This window comes from Diadema setosum, chromosome 12 (genome assembly GCF_964275005.1).
Source record: "Diadema setosum chromosome 12, eeDiaSeto1, whole genome shotgun sequence".
In the NCBI taxonomy this organism is placed as follows: domain Eukaryota; kingdom Metazoa; phylum Echinodermata; class Echinoidea; order Diadematoida; family Diadematidae; genus Diadema; species Diadema setosum.
In genome coordinates, this window is record NC_092696.1 from 26,135,609 (window position 1) to 26,159,519 (window position 23,911).

The window sequence follows — 23,911 nt, forward strand, 5'->3', positions numbered from 1 at the left end:
TTTTTATCAAAAAACTTTGAATTCCTCTTAGAATTGTATGCTCTTTAACATTTCATAACATGGTTTCTAAGTATCTGGTAAAAAGTTAGAAGCCGAATCCTCACCTCAACCAATACTATGCCATCCCTTAAATCATTTCTAGAAAATTAATTCTGTATTGGAGAGGAGAGAAATTAAGAACAAATAGAACTGGATGTAACCAAACTTTCACAACTTTCCTCATTTAATGAGGAAAGTTGTGAAAGAGCATAAGATAAAACAGGGACATTTTTCCAATTGTTGGTGAATATGCTCAATATAAGGTGAATATGCTCAATATAAGGTCACTCTCAAATTCATTGTTAATCAAAGTCTTGGGTCAAACACTTTTGAAATGCTTTCTTTTTCTGGCCTTAAAAGAGAAAATATCTGCAACTTGAAGAGTTTTTTGACATATTGACATATATATGTCTGTGCATTCTATGACAGTTTAAATGTTGCCGATTCAATTACAGATGAAATCAATATCATGTATTAATCCATACTACTACTACCTATTGGTATATTACTTGCAAACCCATAGTACCTGGACAGATAGGACAGCTAAATATATATTTAAAAAAAAAAAAGCTTCAGAGAAGATTACCTCATATCATAGATTTAGTAGATAACTTCAAGGATAGAAAGAACATCTCATTTAATAATTTCTCTTTTCAGATAAAGCAATTACGAAAGGAAATGCAAGAAGTAGCAAACAATCTGAATGAAAAGAATAATGGCTCATATTTGTTTTTACATCTTCAACATGAATCATTTTCATTGCAAGAAGCATTCAATAAATTAGCATTCAACAATTTCTTTAAAATACTTTTCAAGAACCTTTAAATATAGCCAATTAAACAGGTGCATGACTTTACATACAATCTATACTCACAGTACATCAATACGCTGTAGAGAGTCATATTGTTTGTGGTCTTGTTCATTGTAGGCACAATCGTTTGTGTATAGAGCAAAACATCACATGACGATATGAAATTCAAGATGACGTAGATTTCAAACTGACTTAGAGTTTGAAATATAGAACACTTTCCTCCATCTTCTTTGCACTCTGATCTTTCTTCAGAAAATTTGATTAATAACCTTCCATTATTGTAATCATATGCATTTTTCCACTCAGCCCTAGCTTTTCAGTAGCACAAAAATGTAATGTTCGTTAAGATTGATTTCAAACTCATGAGGTGAAAACAAGTCATTTGCAGCAAAATTAACCATAATCAAGCAGAGTTTTGACATACACACGTATGACATAAAACTCAATTATGTACTTACAATTTGTCAAGTATTATTGAATAGAAAAAGAAAATGGAAAAGGCATATTGTAGCAGGCATTTTTAATAACTTATCTTCCCAGCTACTATTAGTAATAATATGCATTAAAGACTTTTGTCACAATATTCTACACTTTCCTCTTGTTTTCCCTATGCCCTATTCTTACATTCTTGTATTATGATGGGTGAAACATAATTTCGAAAAGTGCAAATCCTCTGGCATGGGTATGTTACGGCATGGTGTGCTTTACGAGAGCACACAAACACACCAATAGTGTGGACTTTGAAAAGAAATAACAATAACTAAATATACAATTGAATGTAGACTAATACCAACAAAATATGTCAAATCTAATAGAACACTATATCTCCATTACTCCATTTCGTGTGTGTGTGTGTGTGTGTGTGTGTGTGTGTGTGTGTGTGTGTGGTGATGATGTGTTGGAAGGTGCGTACAGCTCTGAGAATAAAATGAATGGAATCATGGAATATGAATGAAATCATGGAATATGAACAAATTGTTGTGGACAGGTCTGTCATTTTTTTTTTTTAAATTCTATATGTGACCAACTACAACAAAAGGATCCGAAAGTCGGGGGAAGACAATTTTCTGAAAATGGCATGACATTATTCCCTTACTCTTCTACATTTATCAGCGCATGTCAAGTGGTTGAGGAAATCAGAGATTCGAGAAAAACGCCTTCAAAGTTTTCCTTCCGACGCTATCAGTTTTCACCGCTTTACAATAGAAGGCATGCTCCTAGCGACCTCCGCGATATTCATTCAAGCTTAGCGCCGGCGGTCTACGCACGACCAATCAGTAATCAGGATGCAACGCACTGACCAATAAGATCACTCCCTCGTTGCTAGGGGCGGAGTCTAGCTAGGGCGCTAAAACCAAATCTTCGGACTTGTTTCTCTTACATTGAAAGTCGGAAAATCATGGGCCAGAAAAATGCTGATTTCTTGGCTTTCCTTTGATCATTTAGCTTCGAAATTTCGGCAGATGATAGACAAAACATATGAGACTACAAAATTATGCCAAAAACAGAAATCCAACTGCTTTGACCAATTTTGATGCTGCGACTTCAATCTCGATTTTCTCGGCTCAGCCGTCAGCGACTTTAGGATCCTTTTGTTGTAGCGGGTCACATATGTTCATGAATCTGCACATGTGATTTTATTCATTGTGTGCTATTGGATTAAATTGATTGGTATCAATGGGCACATATTGTAGTACGCAGATCCCAATAAAATAATAATCTACTAAAATGACAGACTTTGATTAGATGAAAATGCAAATTATCACAATTGCTCATTTGATCACTGCATGGGTGGATAATCAATGTTTATTAGTCTCTATTTTTCCCTATGATTTTATTTCACTTCAGCCAAACATCTTTAGTGCAGTGGCTTGTGGGATTAGAACGATTCTGAAAATGAAATAAAGAGATCTCGCATTGAATGATTGTTCATTGCAGACTAACAGCATTCTGTGAGAGAAATTCTGATGCTACCCATCTCTTAGAACCACGACCTAGGATCAGCAAAGGGAATTTGAACAAAAATCGGCTGCACGTTCTAGTAATAGTTATTTCTATGACAATGAGAGGTGAAGTTCTTCTCCAATGGAAAATTTCCAGTCCATTCATTGAATTCACTTTCAATTCGCTGCTTCTCTGTCGGAGCCTCTGCGACCCATTGCCGACCATCAGTCAAACTTGTCTTGGGTGAAGTCAGCGAAGAGCATCTTGCCCTTGAGGAGCGACTTGAAGGTGATGCCCGCCAGGGTGCAGTAGAAGTAGAGGCTGATGACGATGGCCATCGCCATGGTAGCGAGGATGAGGAAAGAGGTGAAGGAGAGGAATGTGGTCTCCCAGAGTGTAAACCATATCACTGTTTGGGGTGAGATGTGAGATTAAATATTACTATTATTATTATTAGAATGGTTTATTTGATAAAAAAACAAACAAACTTGCAATCTTGTAGCCCAAAGGCTAAAATACATTACGATGACATAAAAATACATTCAAATTGAATAAAACGCATTGAACTGTCATACATAACATCTACATCAAAACTGCTGGTTTGATATAAATATATTGCACAAAATATTACCACATATTTTACCAAAATTACAAAAGCATGAATATTACACACCATCCGTCATCATTCTACTTAACAAAAAAATATTTATATAAATATCTAACCTACCAAAAAAGAAGCAAATGTGCCCTTGCTATGTTCAGTTTATGAAGTAGGCCTATATCAATCTTTCCATTTTTGAGCATATAGGGACATATGCACTATGTCTTATGTATAAGCACTGTTAATTATTATTACTTAATTATTATGTCATGGGCAATTATGAATTAAGAGCTATGGAACCAAAGCCTAGTGCATTAGTGCTATTGGGCCTTTTGAGGTATGAAATTCTAACTACATTTCATGACTAGGAGAAAGACTAATCTGCTCACCACAAAAGATTCAGCCACAGAATGATTCAGCGAGTCATCTCGACCAATGAAATTGCTCAATTTGCCCACTGCAGTTGTATGCAATAGTGTTTGTACAGGGTTCTTAAGACAGCACTCTGCTGATTGGTCAAGACTTTGGCTACCACATGTTTACAGTTCAGAAAGAAAAGTCAGTATTAAGAGGCCCTTTCACTATAAAAAGCCTCGGCTCTTGCTGGAGATGCCTTGTCTAGTCTCATTAGTAACACCCTGCTGTTTGAATTCTTGCATCAAGTTGTTTATATTGCAACTGGCTGACAGAGTGCCCCATGTTGTGTGTTAATATGCATGGATGATGAAGTAGTAGTAGCAGTCATGATTTAAAAAATCATGGGCATACATAATCAGACTGGATTTGAATCAACAATCTTCTGATTACTACACAGGCGCCATATCCACTAGACTAACTATCACCCAACAGCCAGTGACGGTTCTTATCCCTTTATATCCCTTATCCCCCCTGCTTGCTCCTCTAATTGCAATCATTACAGTGGAAGGGCACCTGTGACAAGACGGCTAGTTTTACTCACCAGTTACTTGAATTGACAGGTAGAGAACTTCAGCCAGCAACGTCCACCTGATGACATATCGACTGACCGATTTCACGGCACTCCAAAACAGCAAGGCAAGACCTTGGGGGTAAAGAATCAAGATAAATGTATTGAAAATGACATTACTGCGAACAAACTGCATTTTAGAAAGCTCTGAGATGACAGGCTACTATCAAGCTGTTGCTATGGCTCTTTCAACTATTATAATCATTGTCTTTTGAAGTTCTTGTAAAATTTTATCAAGATCTTTCACAGGTCTCAGATTTAACATTCTTTTATTCATACCGGAATGATTAAGTCATATGGTAAAGCAAGCTAGGTTTCCACATAATTATCATCTACGCAGTTTATTCTGTGATTCGCAAGGGAAAGGTGTTTCAGTAAGAAGTACACACTGAAATCAGAAATCACTTTGTAGTTAGGCCTAATGGTATCAGGCAGGAGTAAAATACCTGACAAATTTCAAAGGGTCTATAACTTTACATAATACTGTACAACTTTGATTTTGAATTCCACATTGTACACAACAAACTTTCTATCAAATTTGAAAATTTAACAATTTCATGTGTTATAATGTCATGTTCTGTAGACATTTCCCTAATTGATGCATGGGAAAGATATTTACAGTGAATATCATGCACTCCTTGATACATCAGTTGGCTCTAATTATATCAAACTACTTTGAACCAGCTGGTAGTTAAACTTGTTCTGATATCAAAGCTTTGTTTTTGTTTTGTTTTTTGCTATATCAGGGTTGGAAAAAAAACAACAATACCTGAATATCAAGAAACTTTGAACTTCAAGGGGAAAGGAATATCATTTGTGATAAGTATCTGTTAATATACCTCAGTGCGCTATAAAACATGAATGCAATGGTGTGTGTGTGTGTGTGTGTGTGTGCCATTTGTCATCACAACTACTGTTTCCATGGAAGGCCCCAGATGAGGAGAGAAAGAGAGAGAAAAGGAGAGAGGGAAGGAGAGAGGGAGAGAGAGAGGGAGAGAGAGAGGGAGAGAGAGAGGGAGAGAGAGAGGGAGAGAGAGAGGGGAAAAGCAAGTGCTGTACCTGTGTAAGTGTGTGAGTGTGTTTTTTTTCTTCTGTTCATTAGGAGCAAGATGGAGCAGTGTATGCATTCTAGTTGGGAGGGGGGGGGGGGGGGGGGGGAAGGGGTACGTATTTGGGTTGAGTGCTTGCAGAAGTATAGGGTGAACCAGACTACATGTGTGTATGAGTGTGTCTGTATGTGCGTGTGTCTCTGTGAGTGTATGAGTGATGTTCGTGCGTGTCGCATGCATCGGAATCGAGCGGGGGAATCACGTTACCACTTACACGTGACGGCAGCTCCGAAGAGCCTAATAGGTAGAACTGCATCCCGGCCACACTCACTGGCAAAGAGGAGATTGAAGAGACTCACAGGAAAAAATATGCACTGCAGGAGATTAAAACAAAGCAAGATCGGGAAATTAGGGGAGATTTGTTTACACCAAACATTGATTTAATTCAACATTATTTGACTATTAAACAGCAAGAGGCATATGATAAAACCCTTTAAATAGTGGTAGTGACAATAATTACATCAACTTGTGTTAAAAGTGAAATCACACATCACACATCTCCCTCTCTTTTTAAATTTCTTCATTCAAGCACTTTTCAAAGGCAGATCACTTGCTTGAAGGTCCTGTTTACCTTTGGGAGCAGTGATTTAAAAAATGTTCAAGAGATCACTTTTGACGCATATGTGTAGGTCAGTTGTATCACAAAACATACTACCATATAAAATTTTTGCAATAAAGCCTAAAATATAAAGGAGATATCACTATTTTTCTCATTAAACCATAACCATAGAAGGTTTAGTCTAGAAACATCTTTATTATAACTATTGTTCACATTTTGTATATTTAACAATACTTAACAGTGATTATGCTGGTTCAAATTTTTACATTGGTTGTTTCTATAACTAACTTACATTTTAGAACTATTTTGAAGCACTAATGCTGGATTTTTGTTTCATCTGCAAATGGTAAATTATGCCTTTAAATATTCATTATCATCATGAGTTGATCTCTACCTCACATAAAAATATTTTGAGTTTAATTTGCTTTTTTATTTGCTGCCTGTCCTTTAGCAATCTCATAGCCTGCTACCTAGGGCAGTGATAAGTCAACTTAGTGTAAGCGACCCATAGGCCTCACTGCCCGAGTACTGAGGTTCGTCAGCCAATTTTCGTGTGTTTGACCACTTCACTGGGATTTCAACTTGCTCTTTACAAGAGCAGTGAAGTGGGTTCTTTTATGTGCATTGGGTATGACTCTCTTATACACGGGACTGAAGGATTTTCAATGAGTCTCCTCTGAAAGGCTCGACAATGAGAATACAGTACAGTGCCTTGCAAAAGGGCACTATAACCTGCCAAGCTGAGACTTGAACCTCATGCATGCATGGAAGCATGAGCTCCTATCCGTAGGGTCCTAACTGCTCAACCATGACAGTTCACATGTTTCTATGGATGACATATCTACAATGTAGTGACTCATATATCATATCATTTTGAAGCCTACAACATTCATTCTAAAGGGCACTGGTTTCTATAGCTTCAGTTTCTGTAAAATATCAGAGACATTGGGTCGAGCTTTGGGACCATACAGCTTAAATTTCGTAAAATTGAAAACACTGTTAATCCTTCCTGCCCTTTTGAGTGCCATTTGGTACAGAAAGCCCCGTAGCATTGTACACACTGACCTAGTCCCTACAGGGAAAGGGTTAAGTAGCAAGAAGCCACATTTTCCTAACAATGTTTCAAATTGAACTTGCTACTTCATTTCTGTCAGGCATACCCAGGATACAGTGCTTGCACAGCAATATTACCCCAGATTACACGGTAGAAAAGACATTCCCGCACCGGTGAGCAGTGTGGGAGAACGATGACCCTATAATGTCGTGTCCAAACACGATACATCTCTAGTGTCGAAAACACCCCCACATGCTGTGCACGCCAGCCAAATTATGTTCCGCATGGGCGGGATGCAGTACTAGCTGGACACTTCATTAGTGAGATTAGAAAATTAAGCTGTTCTCCCAGGTCAAGGGCAAAGGAATGTAATATGACCAAATCTAGTTTTGTCTGGATAACTTACATCTCTCCTTTGACTTTGAGGAATACAGAAGACATGGAGCTGGAATTCCCAAACATCCAGATAAATAATTGAATCATAACACTGTTCCATGCTAAATTTATGGTGACAAGGTTGCAGACATTCAAGCAGAAAATATGATATGGTCAAAAGAGAAAGAAATTTGCACTTGTTCAAATTTCAAAAGTTTAATGTTTTCCCTTCCTTCCTGACCAGTAATTTGTAGTATTTTTTTTTTCTTTGTGTGTCTTGTAGATCATATAATATATATGGAGATGGCATGGGGCAATTGCCACATAAGAATATAGTAAGATATTACATAAAGTGAGAAATATATACTTATATATGGTGAGATAGAGAAAGATGCATAAATATCATCATCATATATCATCATCTCTTTACCAAAAGTGATACAGATGTGAAGACAATAGCTGTTGTCACTTGCCATAACCTAAAGACAAATACAAAAAGAGAAAAAGAGTGAAATTAAAGCACAATGTCTTTTTTTTATTATGATATGTGACACATTACCATGAAAGCCAAATGAATTTGTGGAGCAGCAGTGTCCTGAGTTTAGTACTGTGAAACCCTTCAGACTCTAAACTTCAAATGAACTATCCGAAAAATTGACACAGAGACTACAAAAAAAAAAAAAGAAAAGAAAAAAAAAAGGAGAAAAAACAATTTACTCTCCCCCAAACAAAATACTAATGAAACCATAGTGGTTTCATTAGTATTTTCTCAATAAAGTATTGAGAAACTATAGTTTGTCCCATTTCATTTCCAAAATTGTAACTCAGAAATGGTGTGACGGTTGATCATTCAAGAAACATAGCTTTAACAAATAACAAAAAGGCATTAATATTTATATGCAAGATGGTGGGTAATCATGTCTTTGAGATTGGTCATTGATCATAAAAAAGTAAATACTTAAAAAAAAAACCCAAAATAAAAACACTAATAAAAAGGAAATTAAATTCAAAACTATGAATTCACAAACATCTTATTTGACATTTTTGCCACATTGTACAGATACAGGGGTCAGCATTTATGCTAAATACAAAATTAATGTGATGATTAATTACACTGCAATTCCTATATTATCATTTTCTTTCCTATTATTAATCTTCATAGACAGAGGACAGCTTACCTCAAACCTGCAGGAAAATTGATGAGATAATGGTCATCACTTCCCAGAATTTGACTGATCTGTAAAATAAGTTTCAGATGAAAGTCTCAAGGGATTTACCATTCATGATCCTAATTTTTGTACATGACTCGGCATTATAGGCTAAAAAAATTATGGTGCATTCTCAATAGTGATGGTAATAACATCAATAACAACAATAACAATGCTAACAATAATGGTTACTATCATTATCATCACCTTTATTGTTTTGTTGTCACATTTTTTATCATTACTGTCATCATCATTACAATAATTATAACTGCTATTCTAAAAATAATAGAATAATGATGATACGAGTACAGTTTCACTTATCATTGGTCTACCATAACACCCTGGTACTGTAATAAGCCTGATTAGAGTTAAAATCTGCTCATGAGGAGATGAAGGCCATCTGAGAAAAACAATATATTTAGACACAGAGTTGTCATGAGCAATGTCATGGACAGTGGATGAATAGTTCCTTTATGATGCAGTGAAAGACATTTTTAAACATTCAAGGGAGCTCATACACAGAAAAAAATAATGCCTCTGGCACCCTTTGGGTGGAGGCATAAAAAACAAAACAAAAACATGATGGATTACACAGGTTAGCGATCTCTAGCTTTTACAACTCTTTTGCTTTGATGATTTAGAACTTGAGGTCACTGGAACCAATGCTACAATATAACTGAACATTGGTCTATATACCCCGGCATTGTCTAATGCCAATTTGTACACCTGTATCAAGAGGGACAGTATGGGTAAAACTTATTGCCCACGGATAATGCTGCTGGCAGCTGGTGGCATTCCTATAACTGGAGTCACTGGCATTCATCCAGGGATATTTTGGGTAAAACATCTTGTCCAGGGATGACTGCAGGTTTCGACATTCATATAACTGAAATCAATGGCATTCATTCTTACGGGTAAAACACTTTGTCCTGGGATGAATGCAGATGGTGACAGTCATATGATTGGAATCACGTGAATGCAGATGATGACATTTTAAATCAATTGGAATCACATGTATTCCAACATAAAGATCCACAGTTTCTGTTTTCTTTTTGTCTCCTCAGCCTCCTCACGTATGCCAAGATGTTCCAAACAATCAAATGAGATCTAGATAGGTTATCCAGTGAGGCTAACACATTCAACTTTACAGGTTTCAAGATAAAACTACTACAAGACTCACTTTTGAGAGGGGAACGGACCCATCTTCACATTCTCCAACCCCCAGGAGTTTTCTCGTCTTCAGGCGACTTTGGAGGTCCCCACTACTCTGTTTCCTGCAGAAGTGACAGCGGTAGAAAGAACAATTGATAAGAAGATAGACAGAAGGACAGCAATGAAGGCAGGTAGATAGGGGAATTAAAGATAGATAGATAGATTGACAGATAGAAAGATAGATATATAAATAGACGGATATATAGAGAGATTGATAGATAAATATATCAATATGAGAAAAAGAGAGATTTTTGGAGAATGGAATATGAAAATACAGACAAAAAGATTGACAGAAGAAATAAAAAAAGATAGAAATGAAGAGGGAGAGAAAGATGATTTTTGAGACAGGGAGTGGGGGAAAGGAAAGAGAGAAAACCAAAACATGAAATTAATCAAAAGTCAAAAGAAGTATTTCCAGTGACATTTGACACAAATCAGGAAGAGTACTTAAGAATACTGTACGAGCTGAAATTTTTGCGTACAGATATTTTCGCGAATTGGTCCTTCGAGGACATTTTCGCGTGTTGTTAATTTCGCGGTTGCGAGGGTCTAACTGAACTTAGTTATTTGCGCGTTGTTATTTTCGCGTGTTGTTATTTTCGCGATTCAAAGGCGATTCGCGAAATTCGCGAAAATAAAACCACCGCGAAAATTTCAGCTCGTACAGTACTAATGAATTTCTGACTGCATTATGCGTCAGCCCCATATGCATGGTGCAGACGTGTATTGAATGCTATGGAGAGTGTTTTTGAGTGAGCGCATATAAGTAAAATATTGTATTCCCTACTTGATTCCCAATCATGAAAGAGGAACCAAGTAAATTGCTTCTTATGGATGACCCCAGGTCAGATGTTATAAAGATAATGGGAGCTTTGGTAGAAGCAAAGTATTTGATTTTTTCTTCAAAAAGAATGAAGCATAAAGTATATATTGATCGCCTAACAAAATATGCTGCTTCATGTGTTAAAAAACAAAATAACGAGAGACAATCAGGATCTTTCATTTTATCACCTTATATGTGCAAGTATGTGGATTAATGTATTGTGTTTAAATATTGCTCATGTTCTACTACGAACAATGAAGAACACAAACAGTCATGTGATAAAAAAAATATGCTTGTTCTTTGGCAATTTATGATCGTATAGCTCATCTTGATGGCTTTACATAAATCTTCAATTGCATAAATCTGTCAATAAAATGGAGCACACAGTAAAACGATGCACCTGCTGTCCAAAGTCCTCATCCATCTATCAGAATAGGGATGACTTGAGGGGCGGGGCTCCCCCATTACCTGAGATTCTCCCAAGAGGATCAATGGAGAAGCATCCCCTTAATAGGTTTAAAGGTAGCAAGTGAGAGCCCTCTATTAAAAAGTAAACTCAATTTGCTTGAAATCCAGTCCGGTAGGCAGCAATTAGTGTTTCAAAAAAGGAATGTGCCAGATTTTGCAAGATACTGCCACCTGGTTTGAGAAAAATCAATGGAAAATTCTCTTTTTTTTTTTTTCAACTGAGTATTTTATTTGGGAGTCACTACGATATAGAAAGATATCATCAATTCATACACCAGTGTCATATTTGAATCACCAGAGGATTTTGATGACAATTTGTTAGATCATTATACAAAATTTATCTTGCTGAAACTTCAAAGTCTTGAACATGAAAGGCTTTAAAATTCACATAATATTCTTTACAGTACTGAAAACAATAGGTAACTGAAAAAAAATAACACACCTTGCACCTATGTTACACACAAAAAAATTGTTTGCTCAATGAAGCTTTAATACTTTGATGAACAACTGTATACTATACATTTATGATGAAAAATAAAGAAAGACATGCTGTCACATTTGGTGTTGTTGTATATAGTTATTGCAATAGTGAGCAGAGAAAATTTCCTTTTAGCTTTCACACCTCACTCTTTCATAACCTAGTTTCTAAACCGCTCTCTTGTGAAACTCACATACGGACAGAACGCCATACTGTTTTTTTTTTCTAAAGCTTTAAGGTTACATAACAACATGTCATCATAACTATACTGAATGATGAGCCTAAGTATGAATACCTTTAGGAAGTTTACCATAATGACAAAGGATAACAGGATAGTAGAAAAGAATTCAAGAATCCACCCAGAATAGCTTTTCAATTCCTCAGTGTTCTGTGAGATTAACGCATCTTCCTTCGATCAACACACATCGCTTGAAGCTTCCTGCAGACAAATTGGGGAAAAGTTTTAATAAAACATTTTTTCTCTCTCCTCCATCTATCTCTCCCCCCTCTATCTCTCTATTATCTATCTCTCCTCTCTTTCTCTCTCCAAAATAAGAAGAATAAGAAGTTATCTGTCTAGGCGGGACAAAGGCAAGTGCCCACATCTCACAGTCTGCATGATTGAATGCAACATCTGCCTTCTGGTATTGATTTATCCGCTTTGCCATCTCAAATATACCTCCAGGTTACCTTCTTGAGATGCTCCTCGGACCTGCCTCTTTCCTTCTTTCGACATATGCATTTTTATTCCCCACTCACCCCCCTCCCTCCTAGAGTCTTGAATCAGATTTAATATCCGATGCGGCACATAAAGAGTGCATAATCTCAAAGCAATTTCATGTCTACTTCTCTTCTCCTTTAGTCACCAGCTGGTTAGAGATTTCCTCAATCTATTTTGTGCATCGGCCTTTTCTGAAGAATTAAAGGGGGTAAACATATGCCCCCTCACCACTTCACACAGCACCCTTTCAATTTACAATTCAATTCTAGCCACAGATTCATCAAAACAATACAGAACTGATGACATAAAGGGAGCGTTAACTCCATGTAACCAACTTACATGGAGAGAAAGTAATAGGAAATGTATGCAGAACCTAATATCATGATCATGATATTTTGTATCTAATTTCAATTTTGTTTTAATACTATGAGTAACTATAAAAAGAAACATTATAGATTGAAGAAAAAGTCAAACATTTTTCCCCCTGTACACATGTCCATGACATAATAAACCAATTTTTGCCAAAATGTATCAGCTAAACATAGCCAAGTACTGTAAGCTGGTATTGAAATAAAGTAGTCACATATATGGGCTAGAAGACTGCATGAAATGTCACCACACTCAAGATAAAGACATTAACCCACGGGGTACATGCTGATGTTGCTAAAGCATGCAATTCCAAGAGACACCTACCTGAGTATATTCTTGGGGACTAGTCTTCGATGGGTAGAAAAAATACATTTGGACACACACACACACAAAAAAAGAAGGCGGCCAGAGGTAAAAAGAACAAGAAAGAGGGAGAGGGGAAAAAAAAGAAATAAAAAGCAAGTCTTATGTGTGTGTGTGTGTGTGTGTGGGGGGGGGGGGGGGGGTTAGTGTAAGTGTGAGTGTGTGTAATTGGGGTGGGGTGAGAAGGGACACCTCTATTCAGCTGTAAGTGCTCAGCTCAGTCTCTGATCACTGCAGCCCCTAAGGGTTTCCCTCTTACAACCAGCTGAGAATGATTTTCAAATAGCGCACCACACTCTGACTTGAGACTGTGGATTTCTATCAGTTTGTGGGTCTGTCTGTCTGTGTGTGATTCCTCACTCTCATCAGCAAGACTCTTTCCAAATTAGTTAATAATGCATATCAAAGACCAATAACAAGGGTTTAAAGGGACTGTACAGTACTGGTTGAGGCGAGGATTCAGGTTTATAACATTCCTAAGTGAGATAATGAGAAACCTCTTATGAAATATGAAAGAGCATGTAATTTTGAAAAGGATTCAACGTCTATTTGAATGAACCAATGAAAATTGGTTTTCAAATGACTGAGATATCCTAAAAAATTGATAATAATAAAAGGCGACAGGCCACGCCTTATATTAGGATCTCTTTGTTCACCTTGTTTTGGGATATCTCAGCCATTTCAAAACCAATTTTCATCAAATAAACTTTTGGTTCCCCTTAGAATTGCATGCTCTTTGATATTTCACAGAGTGGTTTCTGAATATCTCGCACAACGTTAAAAGCTAAATCCTCACCTCAACCAGAACTGTACAGTCCCTTTAAAAACATGTTGGGTGAGAATTTTCTTTCCCTTGTTGGCTGTTTTCCTCTCTATGAGCAGCTACGTTCAATTATAATCAAGGCATCTCTACAAAATGATAATGTACATAAAAGGGATAAAGAGGATTTAAAAACATGTGGAGCAGTATTTTTCCCCTTGTTGGCTGTTTCACTGTATACGAGCAACTAGGATGAAGCAAGCCATCATAAGAACATCACAACAATGAAAATTCAATATTCAGCCCGAAAAAGTAAACAGGCCACCTGCAGTGCAAGGGAGCAGTTGGTTCATATCTAGGCTAGATCAACATTTACAGGCCCATTATTGATTTCCAGCCCACAAGGGGGGGTGGGGGGTGGGGGGTGGGAGGGAAGGGAAAGAAGGGGAAGGGGCGAGGGGCTGAATGATGATAAAGTACTGTACATTCGAGGGGGGGGGGTGTCAAATTTGTATGATTTCGCTGGTGTCCTCTATCCTTTTAACCTCCCATAATACCACCCTGTCTCTTTTTCTCTCTGGGTTTCACTTTCATTCTTTTTTGTTGTTGATTTAAAAGAGAAAAATTGTGTCTCGATTTCATAGTTAGTTTGAAAAGCAATTCCAATAAGGGTGCGCAGGCCAAAACACTTTGCTACTACACATAATTCGTGCTTTGGGTTGTTGACTGCATTCAACTATGAACCATCATTAGTTTCTCTCCCTCACACTCTGTCATATAGCAGCTTGTGAAAAAGCTGCACAGGTGAACACAGCACTTTCCATACATATGCAACAAGATATCCAGAAAGTGTCCAAATTGATGTATTTCTCTCTCTCTCTCTCTTTCTCTCTACCTGCAGACACATGTCTTACATCTATGTCTACCTGCTTATCTTAAAGTTGTTACTTTTTTTTTTTGCCAGCAAGATTTAAGTCTTCAATAAGGGACTCTGGGAAAATATTTACATTTTTACAGATTAATAAATGAGCAATACAGTACATGAGCATTTATACAGACATTTATACTGGAGCATTACAGACATTTATACTGCCCCAATATCGGGAGATGAAAAGAACTCTCTTTTTCTACCTTTTCACAACACCCATTTTCTTATCCCATTGAGGATGAGTCCCGAGTATACTCGGGTAGGTGTCTATGGGACATACAAGTTGTAGCAAAATTGAACCGTCCTAAATGGGTTAAACTTTGCTTCTCTGAAGTTATTTACTTGGATTGTGACACGCTGTAGGTACTGGTGTCAATGTGAGTGTGTGACATTGTTTTTTTTTATTTTTTTCAAAAAGGAGTTCCGACATCTTTGATGTACGGAACTCTTCGAGAAATTCACTGTCTTCTTCAGTCATATATTCCTTTCTTTGTTCCGATTCAAGCCTCAGTCCCCATGAAAAAAAAAAAAAAATTAATTTCATTTATTTCTTTCAGCACTGCACATGATTCAGCCAGATGGCTGTTCTTCCTCATGCCTGTGCATAACGAGGTAAAAATGGCATAAACGTATTTCAAAACATATACACATTAACATTAAAACATAAAATATACAACATACAATTAGATGAAACAAATCAGAGCAAAATTAAAAAAGAAAAAAGAACATTTACAGAAAAAAAAGAAAAGATGAATACATGGTCAGTTTACTTGAAAAAAAAATGGGGGAGGGGTACAATATCATTGTAATGTCAAATACAAATCTAAACTCTGTCTATTATCGCTAGGAAATGTTTGCTGCTTTACGCATGTTTTCCATAATTTTGGGCCTTGATAACTAAAACTCCTATGCCTAAAGCAGGCTTTGATATATGGTAATTTGAATATCAGTGTGACCAACTGATCTGTTTTCTTGATTACGAAGGCTAGCTGCATCATATGAGTGACAGACATGGTCATTATGAAAACGTGCTTCTGAACAAGATGAAAATCATATCTCAGTCTGGCTCGTTCAATATCCCAGAACACACCTGCAGTATTCATCAATTACCATTTTTCCCCTCCTCCTTCTTTACTCACACTCATTTTTCCGCCTACCCTAAAATTTCGACATCTCACCAAATTCTCCGGGCTACAATCATCTGTGATGAGCATCTGAGATAAGACTGTCTCACCGGCTAAGATTATTCCCTCATTTCCCAATCTGTGCTACAGCTTCCTTCCACGAGGGTGTCCTTCCAAACCTCCAAGCCACATGCACGCTCTTTCCCCCCCCCCCCCCCTCACTCTCCTCTCATGTTGGCAGTGTTGCCACGGAAACACAGCATTCCACCCACCTACTGGAGGTAAATGTCTTACCGACTCCCCAAGCTCATTTTGGCCATCACGTGGTCGACTATCCACTCGTCTAAGATGACCAAATCTTCACACCTCTGGTGTTAACTTATTTTCAACCCCCCTAGTGCACCCACAGGGCTCTTGCAATGCTACACGTGCACAAATCACTCCAAGAAATTTCAAACTAGTGCCAGAGATAAAATTGCTGTGTAGTGTGATACAAAGATTATATGATCTGGGTGTAGAGAGAGAGACTTTTTAACATACTCCATCCCCATTACACAAATACACACAGAAGCACATACAAACAAATGCACACAAATGCATAACCATACACATACACAATGGCAACCCCAAGTTGTTATGTCATTTTTTTTTTTTTTTTTTTGGGGGGGGGGGGGGACCACAACTATGGGCACAGGGATACCAAACTGAGCATAATTCTGATGGAAGAGCAACATTTCATTCCTTTCTTGCAATAGACCTGGGCAGTAATACAATCTTGAAACAAACAAAGAAACAACCAAACATTTTTTTCTTAATGAGTTTTGGGCTGAAAAACCCCAAACAACAAAACAAAAAACAGTTCCCCCCCAAAAAAAATAAAAAATAAAAAAAAGGAGGAACAGTTGGCTCCTCTGTGGGCAGTTTTGGGGGCTAAACGGGTTAATGACAAAATCACTGCAATGAGAAAAGTGGCACCTGTAACAGATGGAGGTGGCGAGAGACGGAGAAAGACAGAGATGAACAGCCAGACAGCCAGACAAACACAGACAGACAGCCAGACTAAATAAGAGATGAGCTCAGCCTTTTACTCTCGGCCTTCCTCAAGCCGAGGGTATTGAGTTGCCGACACGCAAGATGGATGTCAGATCCGGTGGGGGGTTTGCACGCATCACATTTTGGGTGACCCGGGGATCTTGATGTGGACCGAAACTGACACTCTGCCCAGGCGCCGAATGCGCTGCAGGTGGCAATATCAACCGTGGAAAGAAAACAACCCGCGCACCTCTGCACCATCTCTCGTTATGATATTTCATGAAGTTGTCTTTTGTATGGAGGTGTTAGAGCTCTTCTTAGAGCTCTTCGTCATACCACTTTAAGTGGTATGAATAAGCACTATTTTTTGTTGTTGTTATTTCATCTGTCTCCATTACGCTAGAATAATATCTTTGAAGTGTTAAGTGTGCTAGAGATAACAACACGCTAGAATGTTATCTTGGAAATCACTGTGTTAAGTGGGCTACAGATAACGATACGTGCCAGTGATGATGATAACGATGATGACAATGATAAGAATAACACTGATAATTTATAAGTAATTATAACAATGACAAACATGTTGATTAATAAGGTCAACATAACTACTAAAATTGATATTATATCATCATCATCATAAGTCTTATCATTATCACTTGCATAGTTATTCATAAAGAGGAACAAGTGGAAGATGAAGATGAGGAGGAAAGGAAGAAGGAGGAGGTGAAGAAGAAGAAGAAGGAGAAGGAGAAGAAGGAGGAGGAGGAGGAGGAGGAGGAGGAGGAGGAGGAGAGGAGGAGGAGGAGGAGGAAGTCTTTATATCTAGGGTAGCCTCAGAAGCATAATAAGTGTTTTGCAAGGGACCCTGCCATGAAGATTACTCTAGCACTGCATAACACTTACATCTCACTTGGTTGAAGAGGAAAACAGTAAGTTAATATGTTGTCAAATGATGTACCAGTTTTAGTATGCAAAATTAGGACTTAACATCTCTAGTTTGAGTGTCTAAGGCCTTATTCATTACAGTGTTCTTTATGTTTGTAATATTCCAAGTCACTTACAGTAAAGTTTCACAATCCTAAATTAATTAGCTAGGAACACAACCCAGAATCAAATGACATAAATTAATGTCCTATTTTGACCCCAAATCCACATTCTCATTAATGTCGGAACAGAAATAGCAAATACACCACCAAAAAAGACAGAGTTTCAATGAAAACATGTGACATTCTCAAGCCAAGATACCTCCTCCTACAAAGGATGCACATGTTTATCTTGACATACCAATAATTTTAGCTTTTCATTACAGAGTACTGCATGGCGATGTTTTGACAAGCATCGAGCACGCAACCCTTGATTAATTCCTCAGCGGTTGCCATGGTGACAAAATTGGGTGATCGATCTCCTTGTAGACGAAAACCAAACAACCAAACTACTCTACCGGTACGCCTGACGCATTAATCTCCAATGAAACAACTTGGGACATTTCTTTTTTCCCCCTTTTTTTTTTTAAAGATTCCTTTTAAAAGAATTTGAAGTCCAGGCAAATATGGCTGTATAGCAATTTCATATCCATCACACATTGCTTCTGGATTTGGAAGGGAATGCATTTTCCTGTGACAGAAATATGACAAAATTTCATTTTTTACTCCTTACACACAAGAAAATTGATACCTCTCTTGAGAATAATGAAGAGAAACTACAGATTTTTTTTTTTTTCTTACGGGGACATGGACTAAGAAGACACATATTTCCATCATATTTCCAGTTTTGTGCATATCAAATATCTTTTTAAGTCTATTTCTCTCTCCTGGGATAGAGAGATGCATCTGGCTATTTAGTATTAAACATATGATTTTATGAGTCAGATATGCTCAGGGGAATTTAAGAAAAAAACGAGACAACAAGGGAGTACAAAAACACAAAATTGAATATGTGGAACCAGTATAGTGGTGGTGAGATTAAAAATTAATCACACTGAATTTTTGGCATAACATGACATTTTCCAAGAAATCAAAGCTTTCAAATGTTATTGCTCATAATATGACTATGAAAGGAGAGCAAAGTTTTTGTCATTTTGTTTAATCACATTTTTTTTTTTTACTATGATATGACAACCTTAACAAAATTCATTGGATGTAATTCTGTGGACTGACAATGTCTAATGTAATATCTAGTGTGAATGGTTTGTTATCTGTAATACCTTACAGATATGATTCAAAGGAGAGGGCACAGAAGGATCCATCATAAAACTGTTATTTCACAAGGAGGACATTCAGACATTTGCCTTTGACATAGTGCATAAAAAAACACACACTCTTAGCCTATACTCTAGACATGAGGTGTTGCATGCCTACTTTGAAATCAATGCATCCAGAGGTCCCTAACGTTAGTGAAAACCTGCAATTTATAATGAGCTTGACCCGTGTGGATGCAACCCTATCGCTGGTAATGTGCCAGCTGTTGACATTAAGGGTTCATCTTTCACATCTACTGATATACTCAATGGGAGATCGCATCTGTGAGGAAAGTGAGTGCAGTAAATGATTCCTGATAGACTGAGATGAAACATGAGATGTAAAATGACTTCGAACCTTTTCTGACTGACCAAAGAACACGGTAGCTACTGTTTTTAGAAACATGCTTCACGCTATCATTGGATTTTTCTACATTTTGTAAAGTCAGAGAGCATCATCTCATTTTTCCATTTAGACGCTTCTCAATTTTTGTTTTATGTGTGTAACAACCAGAAATGACCAAAATCTCACACTACACCTGTAGGAATATACCACCTGCCTTAAAACCACCCTAAATAACAAAGAACAGATGTTAACTCTGATATATCTTGGTATGGGAACATGCTTTTACTTTTATTAGCTAAAACTAACAATTTTTCTGAATTTCATATATTACATGTACATGAAAAATTGTGAGGGTATGACAACAACAACCAACTCATTTGAATATTCATAAGGACTGGTCATGAAATGCTTTCCGAAAAAAAAAATGTACAATTTCAATATGTCATATTATCTTCCTTATTTCTTATCCAAGTTTTATCATCTTTTTATCGTTCTATAGGGAACATTTTTCTACTTCTTTTGAAGTTTATCTATTTGTTGGGTGGATTTCCTCTTTAACACGATTCAGAAATGTGTTCCCTAAATGTCAGTACGACTGAGTTCTACAGGAAATCTGAATCCACTTTAGAGATGGCAGCCTGTCAGATCATGTGTCATGTTGACATTAGACTGGCAATGAAGCACTCAGCAGACTCTGTTCTCCACCAATCAACTGACGAATAGATGGAGAATCAATTAAGTGTGTGATGCTGTTAAAAAACAAAGAATAAACTTGCACAGACCACAGGTGACCTGAATGAATTATGAATTAACATTTAGGGAAGCATAGATTTCATTGTTTTGCATTAAATGCACTAGGAAACTTTTACGTCTGCTACGGAAGATATTTTTATTTTTTTTTTGTCTGTGTTTGGTGGTTGTTTGTTTTTTGTTTATCTTTCAGTTTGCAAAATAACTCAAAAAGTTGTGAATGGAGTTGGATGAAACTTCAGGAAAAGTTGATAATAACACAAGGAACAAACAACACATAACACGAGGAACAGATGACTGAATTGTGTTAGTGATCTGGACAACTGTCTGGATGTGGGATACGTTATTTTTTTTTTTCCAAACCTGTGGGGACGAGTCCAGAGTATACTTGGGCAGGTGTCTATGGGAAATGCTTGTTGTAGCAAAATCCAACTGTCCTCAATGGGTAAATAAGAGATTTATATCATTGGCAAATAGGGCTATTAAAAAAAAAGAGCGTGTGCTCGAAGCGCAACATGCAATTAGCTGCTGATGAGGTTATATCCAATTCTGAGACCCAACAAAAAGGCAATTTATGATTGGGAAAGAAGGGTGATTTTTCGAATGCTTGTATGGGTGGAAATGAGCTGCTTGGCAAAGGTCTTGTGCTCTCCGAGTGTTTTTCTATTTTTTCTAACACTATTGCCAGCTACTAGGCTTTAATGAAGATGTTGTTGCTGTCAGGTTGATGTGCTAGCAGACACTAAAATGTAAGGATTACATGAATAATTATCTGACGGTCACAGATGCTTATCTCAGTGAATGTACAACCAACATGCCTGTTATCACCAATGACCTTTTTCTGCCTGTGTTCACAGTGGAACGACAAACTGGGTTATCAAGCGAATCAGATAATCTGCAACAACATGAAGAGATCAGGAGCGTGGACATTATTCACACAATGTTGCCAATTTGAGACGAAGCGAGGCCCAGTGTCATTCATGCATTCATAGCAGTACAGTATGTTGTCCACATATTTATTCCTCCTTTCTCTGTGTTCAAACAGACTTTCTCCTCGCGTGGAATGTAGCCCGAATCCATCGGTAAATCAATTACACCGTTTCACCTGGCGTGGAAAAGGGACACACGTCAAATTGGAAACAAAAAGAGCATAAAGAGGAGGGAGGGTGGAGGAAACATAGAACAATCAATACTTGTTAAACTGCATGCGATGAGGGGGAACATATAAAGTTACACCCTGAGGAAATGACAGACGATGCGCAATGCAGTAAGCTTAGCAGATTGAATACACATGGTGGGGGTGACAGTACAAAGTGTAAACAATTTAAGGTATTACAAACTTATGTTTTCAAGTTTATAATAACTCTGTCTCTGCAACCACATTCTTTTCAGTAGCCCATCTTGCTTTCTATCTACATCCACCACTCTCATTAGTTTTTGTCTTTCACTTGTTTTTCTCCCTCTATTCTCATCTTATCTCTATCTCTATCTCTCTCTCCCTATCTATCTGTTTATCTGTTTTCTTATCTCGTCTTCTGCAAATCTACTATAAAAAAAAGAAATATTTGCTGCATGAAACTTTTGTAAATTAAAGTTGATGGCCTTTTGTTTTTGTGGCACTACAGTTCTGGGAATTGCCGCTGGCATTCAATGAACTCTGTAGGCAAAGAACAAAACAAAACAAACAAAGAAACTTTTATGTGTATTTCAATTTTTCAAATCTTGGCTCCTCATGAAAGCTTTATGCATGTTAAAATGTCTGATTTCCCATTTTCTGTCTCTTTCTCTCTACTCATCTTTCTTTAATCCTTTCTTTTTCTTCTTCTCTCACTCTTCAAATATTCATAACTCTATTCATGTGTCTCTTTCTCTCTTCCTCTAAATGATGCTGATGATGGCCACTGAAAGCCAATCACACTTCTTCAATTCTTTGGAGGAAGGAAGCGCAGTTATAAGCTGCTCCGTGCCCAGGAGATCAATTTGTGAACACGGAGGACGTTGATCCCAGCATTACTGCCAAATTCCTGAAACATCAACCTGGAGATCATCTGAAGGGGTGAACACCTTGACTCGAGCCAACCAAGTTTAATATCTTCCTTTTCAATCTGGAGACATGAAGTACACTCTAAAGACAACATTCTACTCTCCCAATCAAATGTGACAGTGTGTGTGTGTGTGTGTGTGTACAATGTGTGTGTGTGAGAGAGAGAGAGAGAGAAAGAAAGAGAGAGAGAGAGAGAGAGAGAGATATTAGACACCTAACCCTCTACTTACTGGAATCAGAGGTGCTCATGAATGCATTAACTCTACAGGCAATTGTCATTTCTGGGAGACAAAGTGTTAAGGAGTGTCAAATGAATATGAGGAAATACTGTATGAAAGTGGAAGTTTTCGCATGTGGTCTGTCATGGGTCATGAACTGGTGTGAAAATGAAAGCATGCACATTCTTGCTTGATATATGCAATACTATTGTATATTTTTCTTTCTGCGGAATCACCCAGCCGAGTGCAAAAAAAAAAAAAAAGACTTGCAAATATTTCCACTTTCACAGTTACATGTAAATATAATGGGAATATGGGAAAGTCTTTCAATAGATGCTCTGTGTACGATTATATCATATTATATTACACATTTTGTATACCTTATATCATATATATATATATATATATATATATATATATATATATATATATATATATATATATATATATATGATATACAGACTGTATTATAAATTATACATTCTATACTAAAATATTATATGTTATATCTTGTATCATACATTGTATAGTAGATATAACACACAATAGTCGAAGCACACTGACCCAACCTCTCTATCTGAAGTATTACTGGATATCAATTGCATTTTAATTCAATCTGAGCTCCTTCAAGACAAATGGGTAAAGGTACATGAAGACACGACCCAGTTCTCCCATACATGATTAGAGAGGAGTTCTCGGTTCATCTGATGTGATCAATTGTACTTGTTTTATCTCAAAGCTAGGTCAGCCAAAAAAAAAGAAGAAACTCAACAACAAATAGCATGCCAGTGAGATACATATGAAAGATTTTTCTGCTCAGCACCCTTTCAGATTGACATAAGAACTTGCATGTAGGGCCTATACACGGTAAGAATCATGTTTCATGATTATCAAGTTTATTTTGCAGATCTGAAAGTATACGATCCACATTCTCAAACTATATTTCATCAATTGTTGTCCATTCTTTTTCCATAATCATGCTTTGTTCAATTTAGTGTTGTGTTTGTAAAATGACTGGTTTGATATCTAAAATATGTATTTGGAGGTACATGAAGATGTTTACTTGACTATGTTAAACTATGGTTTATAATTTTTTATATTTTGTTATTTTCTTTTGATGAAAATGCACTAGAGTTCGCTATATGCTACAATGTACATCAATAGACTATTGAGCTTGTGACATGGATACCATGTGGATTTGTAAGAAGCAGGTGGTAGCATGCATTTGGAGTCCTTAACACTGCGGGACCCTAAAACTGTTTTATAAATGCTTTTCAAAACAGACTTAGGAATATTAATGTTCAAGTCTGTTGGTAAGTCTGAAACAAGTCTCAGACACTTTATTCTGGTTGCC

General features: G+C 37.1%; 1 protein-coding gene across 1 annotated transcript in view; it reads right to left on the reverse strand.

Moving 5' to 3' along the window:
- Positions 1-2,827: 2,827 nt before the first annotated feature.
- LOC140236156 (tumor protein p53-inducible protein 11-like) overlaps positions 2,828-23,911 on the reverse strand; it is a 257,396-nt gene continuing 236,312 nt past the window's right edge. The window contains exons 3-8 of the mRNA XM_072316124.1: positions 9,866-9,959; positions 8,656-8,714; positions 7,908-7,956; positions 5,704-5,803; positions 4,354-4,455; positions 2,828-3,203 (exon numbers count right to left, since the gene is read on the reverse strand). Of these exons, the coding sequence (XP_072172225.1) occupies positions 3,019-3,203; positions 4,354-4,455; positions 5,704-5,803; positions 7,908-7,956; positions 8,656-8,714; positions 9,866-9,959 (589 nt within the window). The 3' untranslated portion in view covers positions 2,828-3,018. The remainder of the gene's footprint in view (positions 3,204-4,353; positions 4,456-5,703; positions 5,804-7,907; positions 7,957-8,655; positions 8,715-9,865; positions 9,960-23,911) is intronic.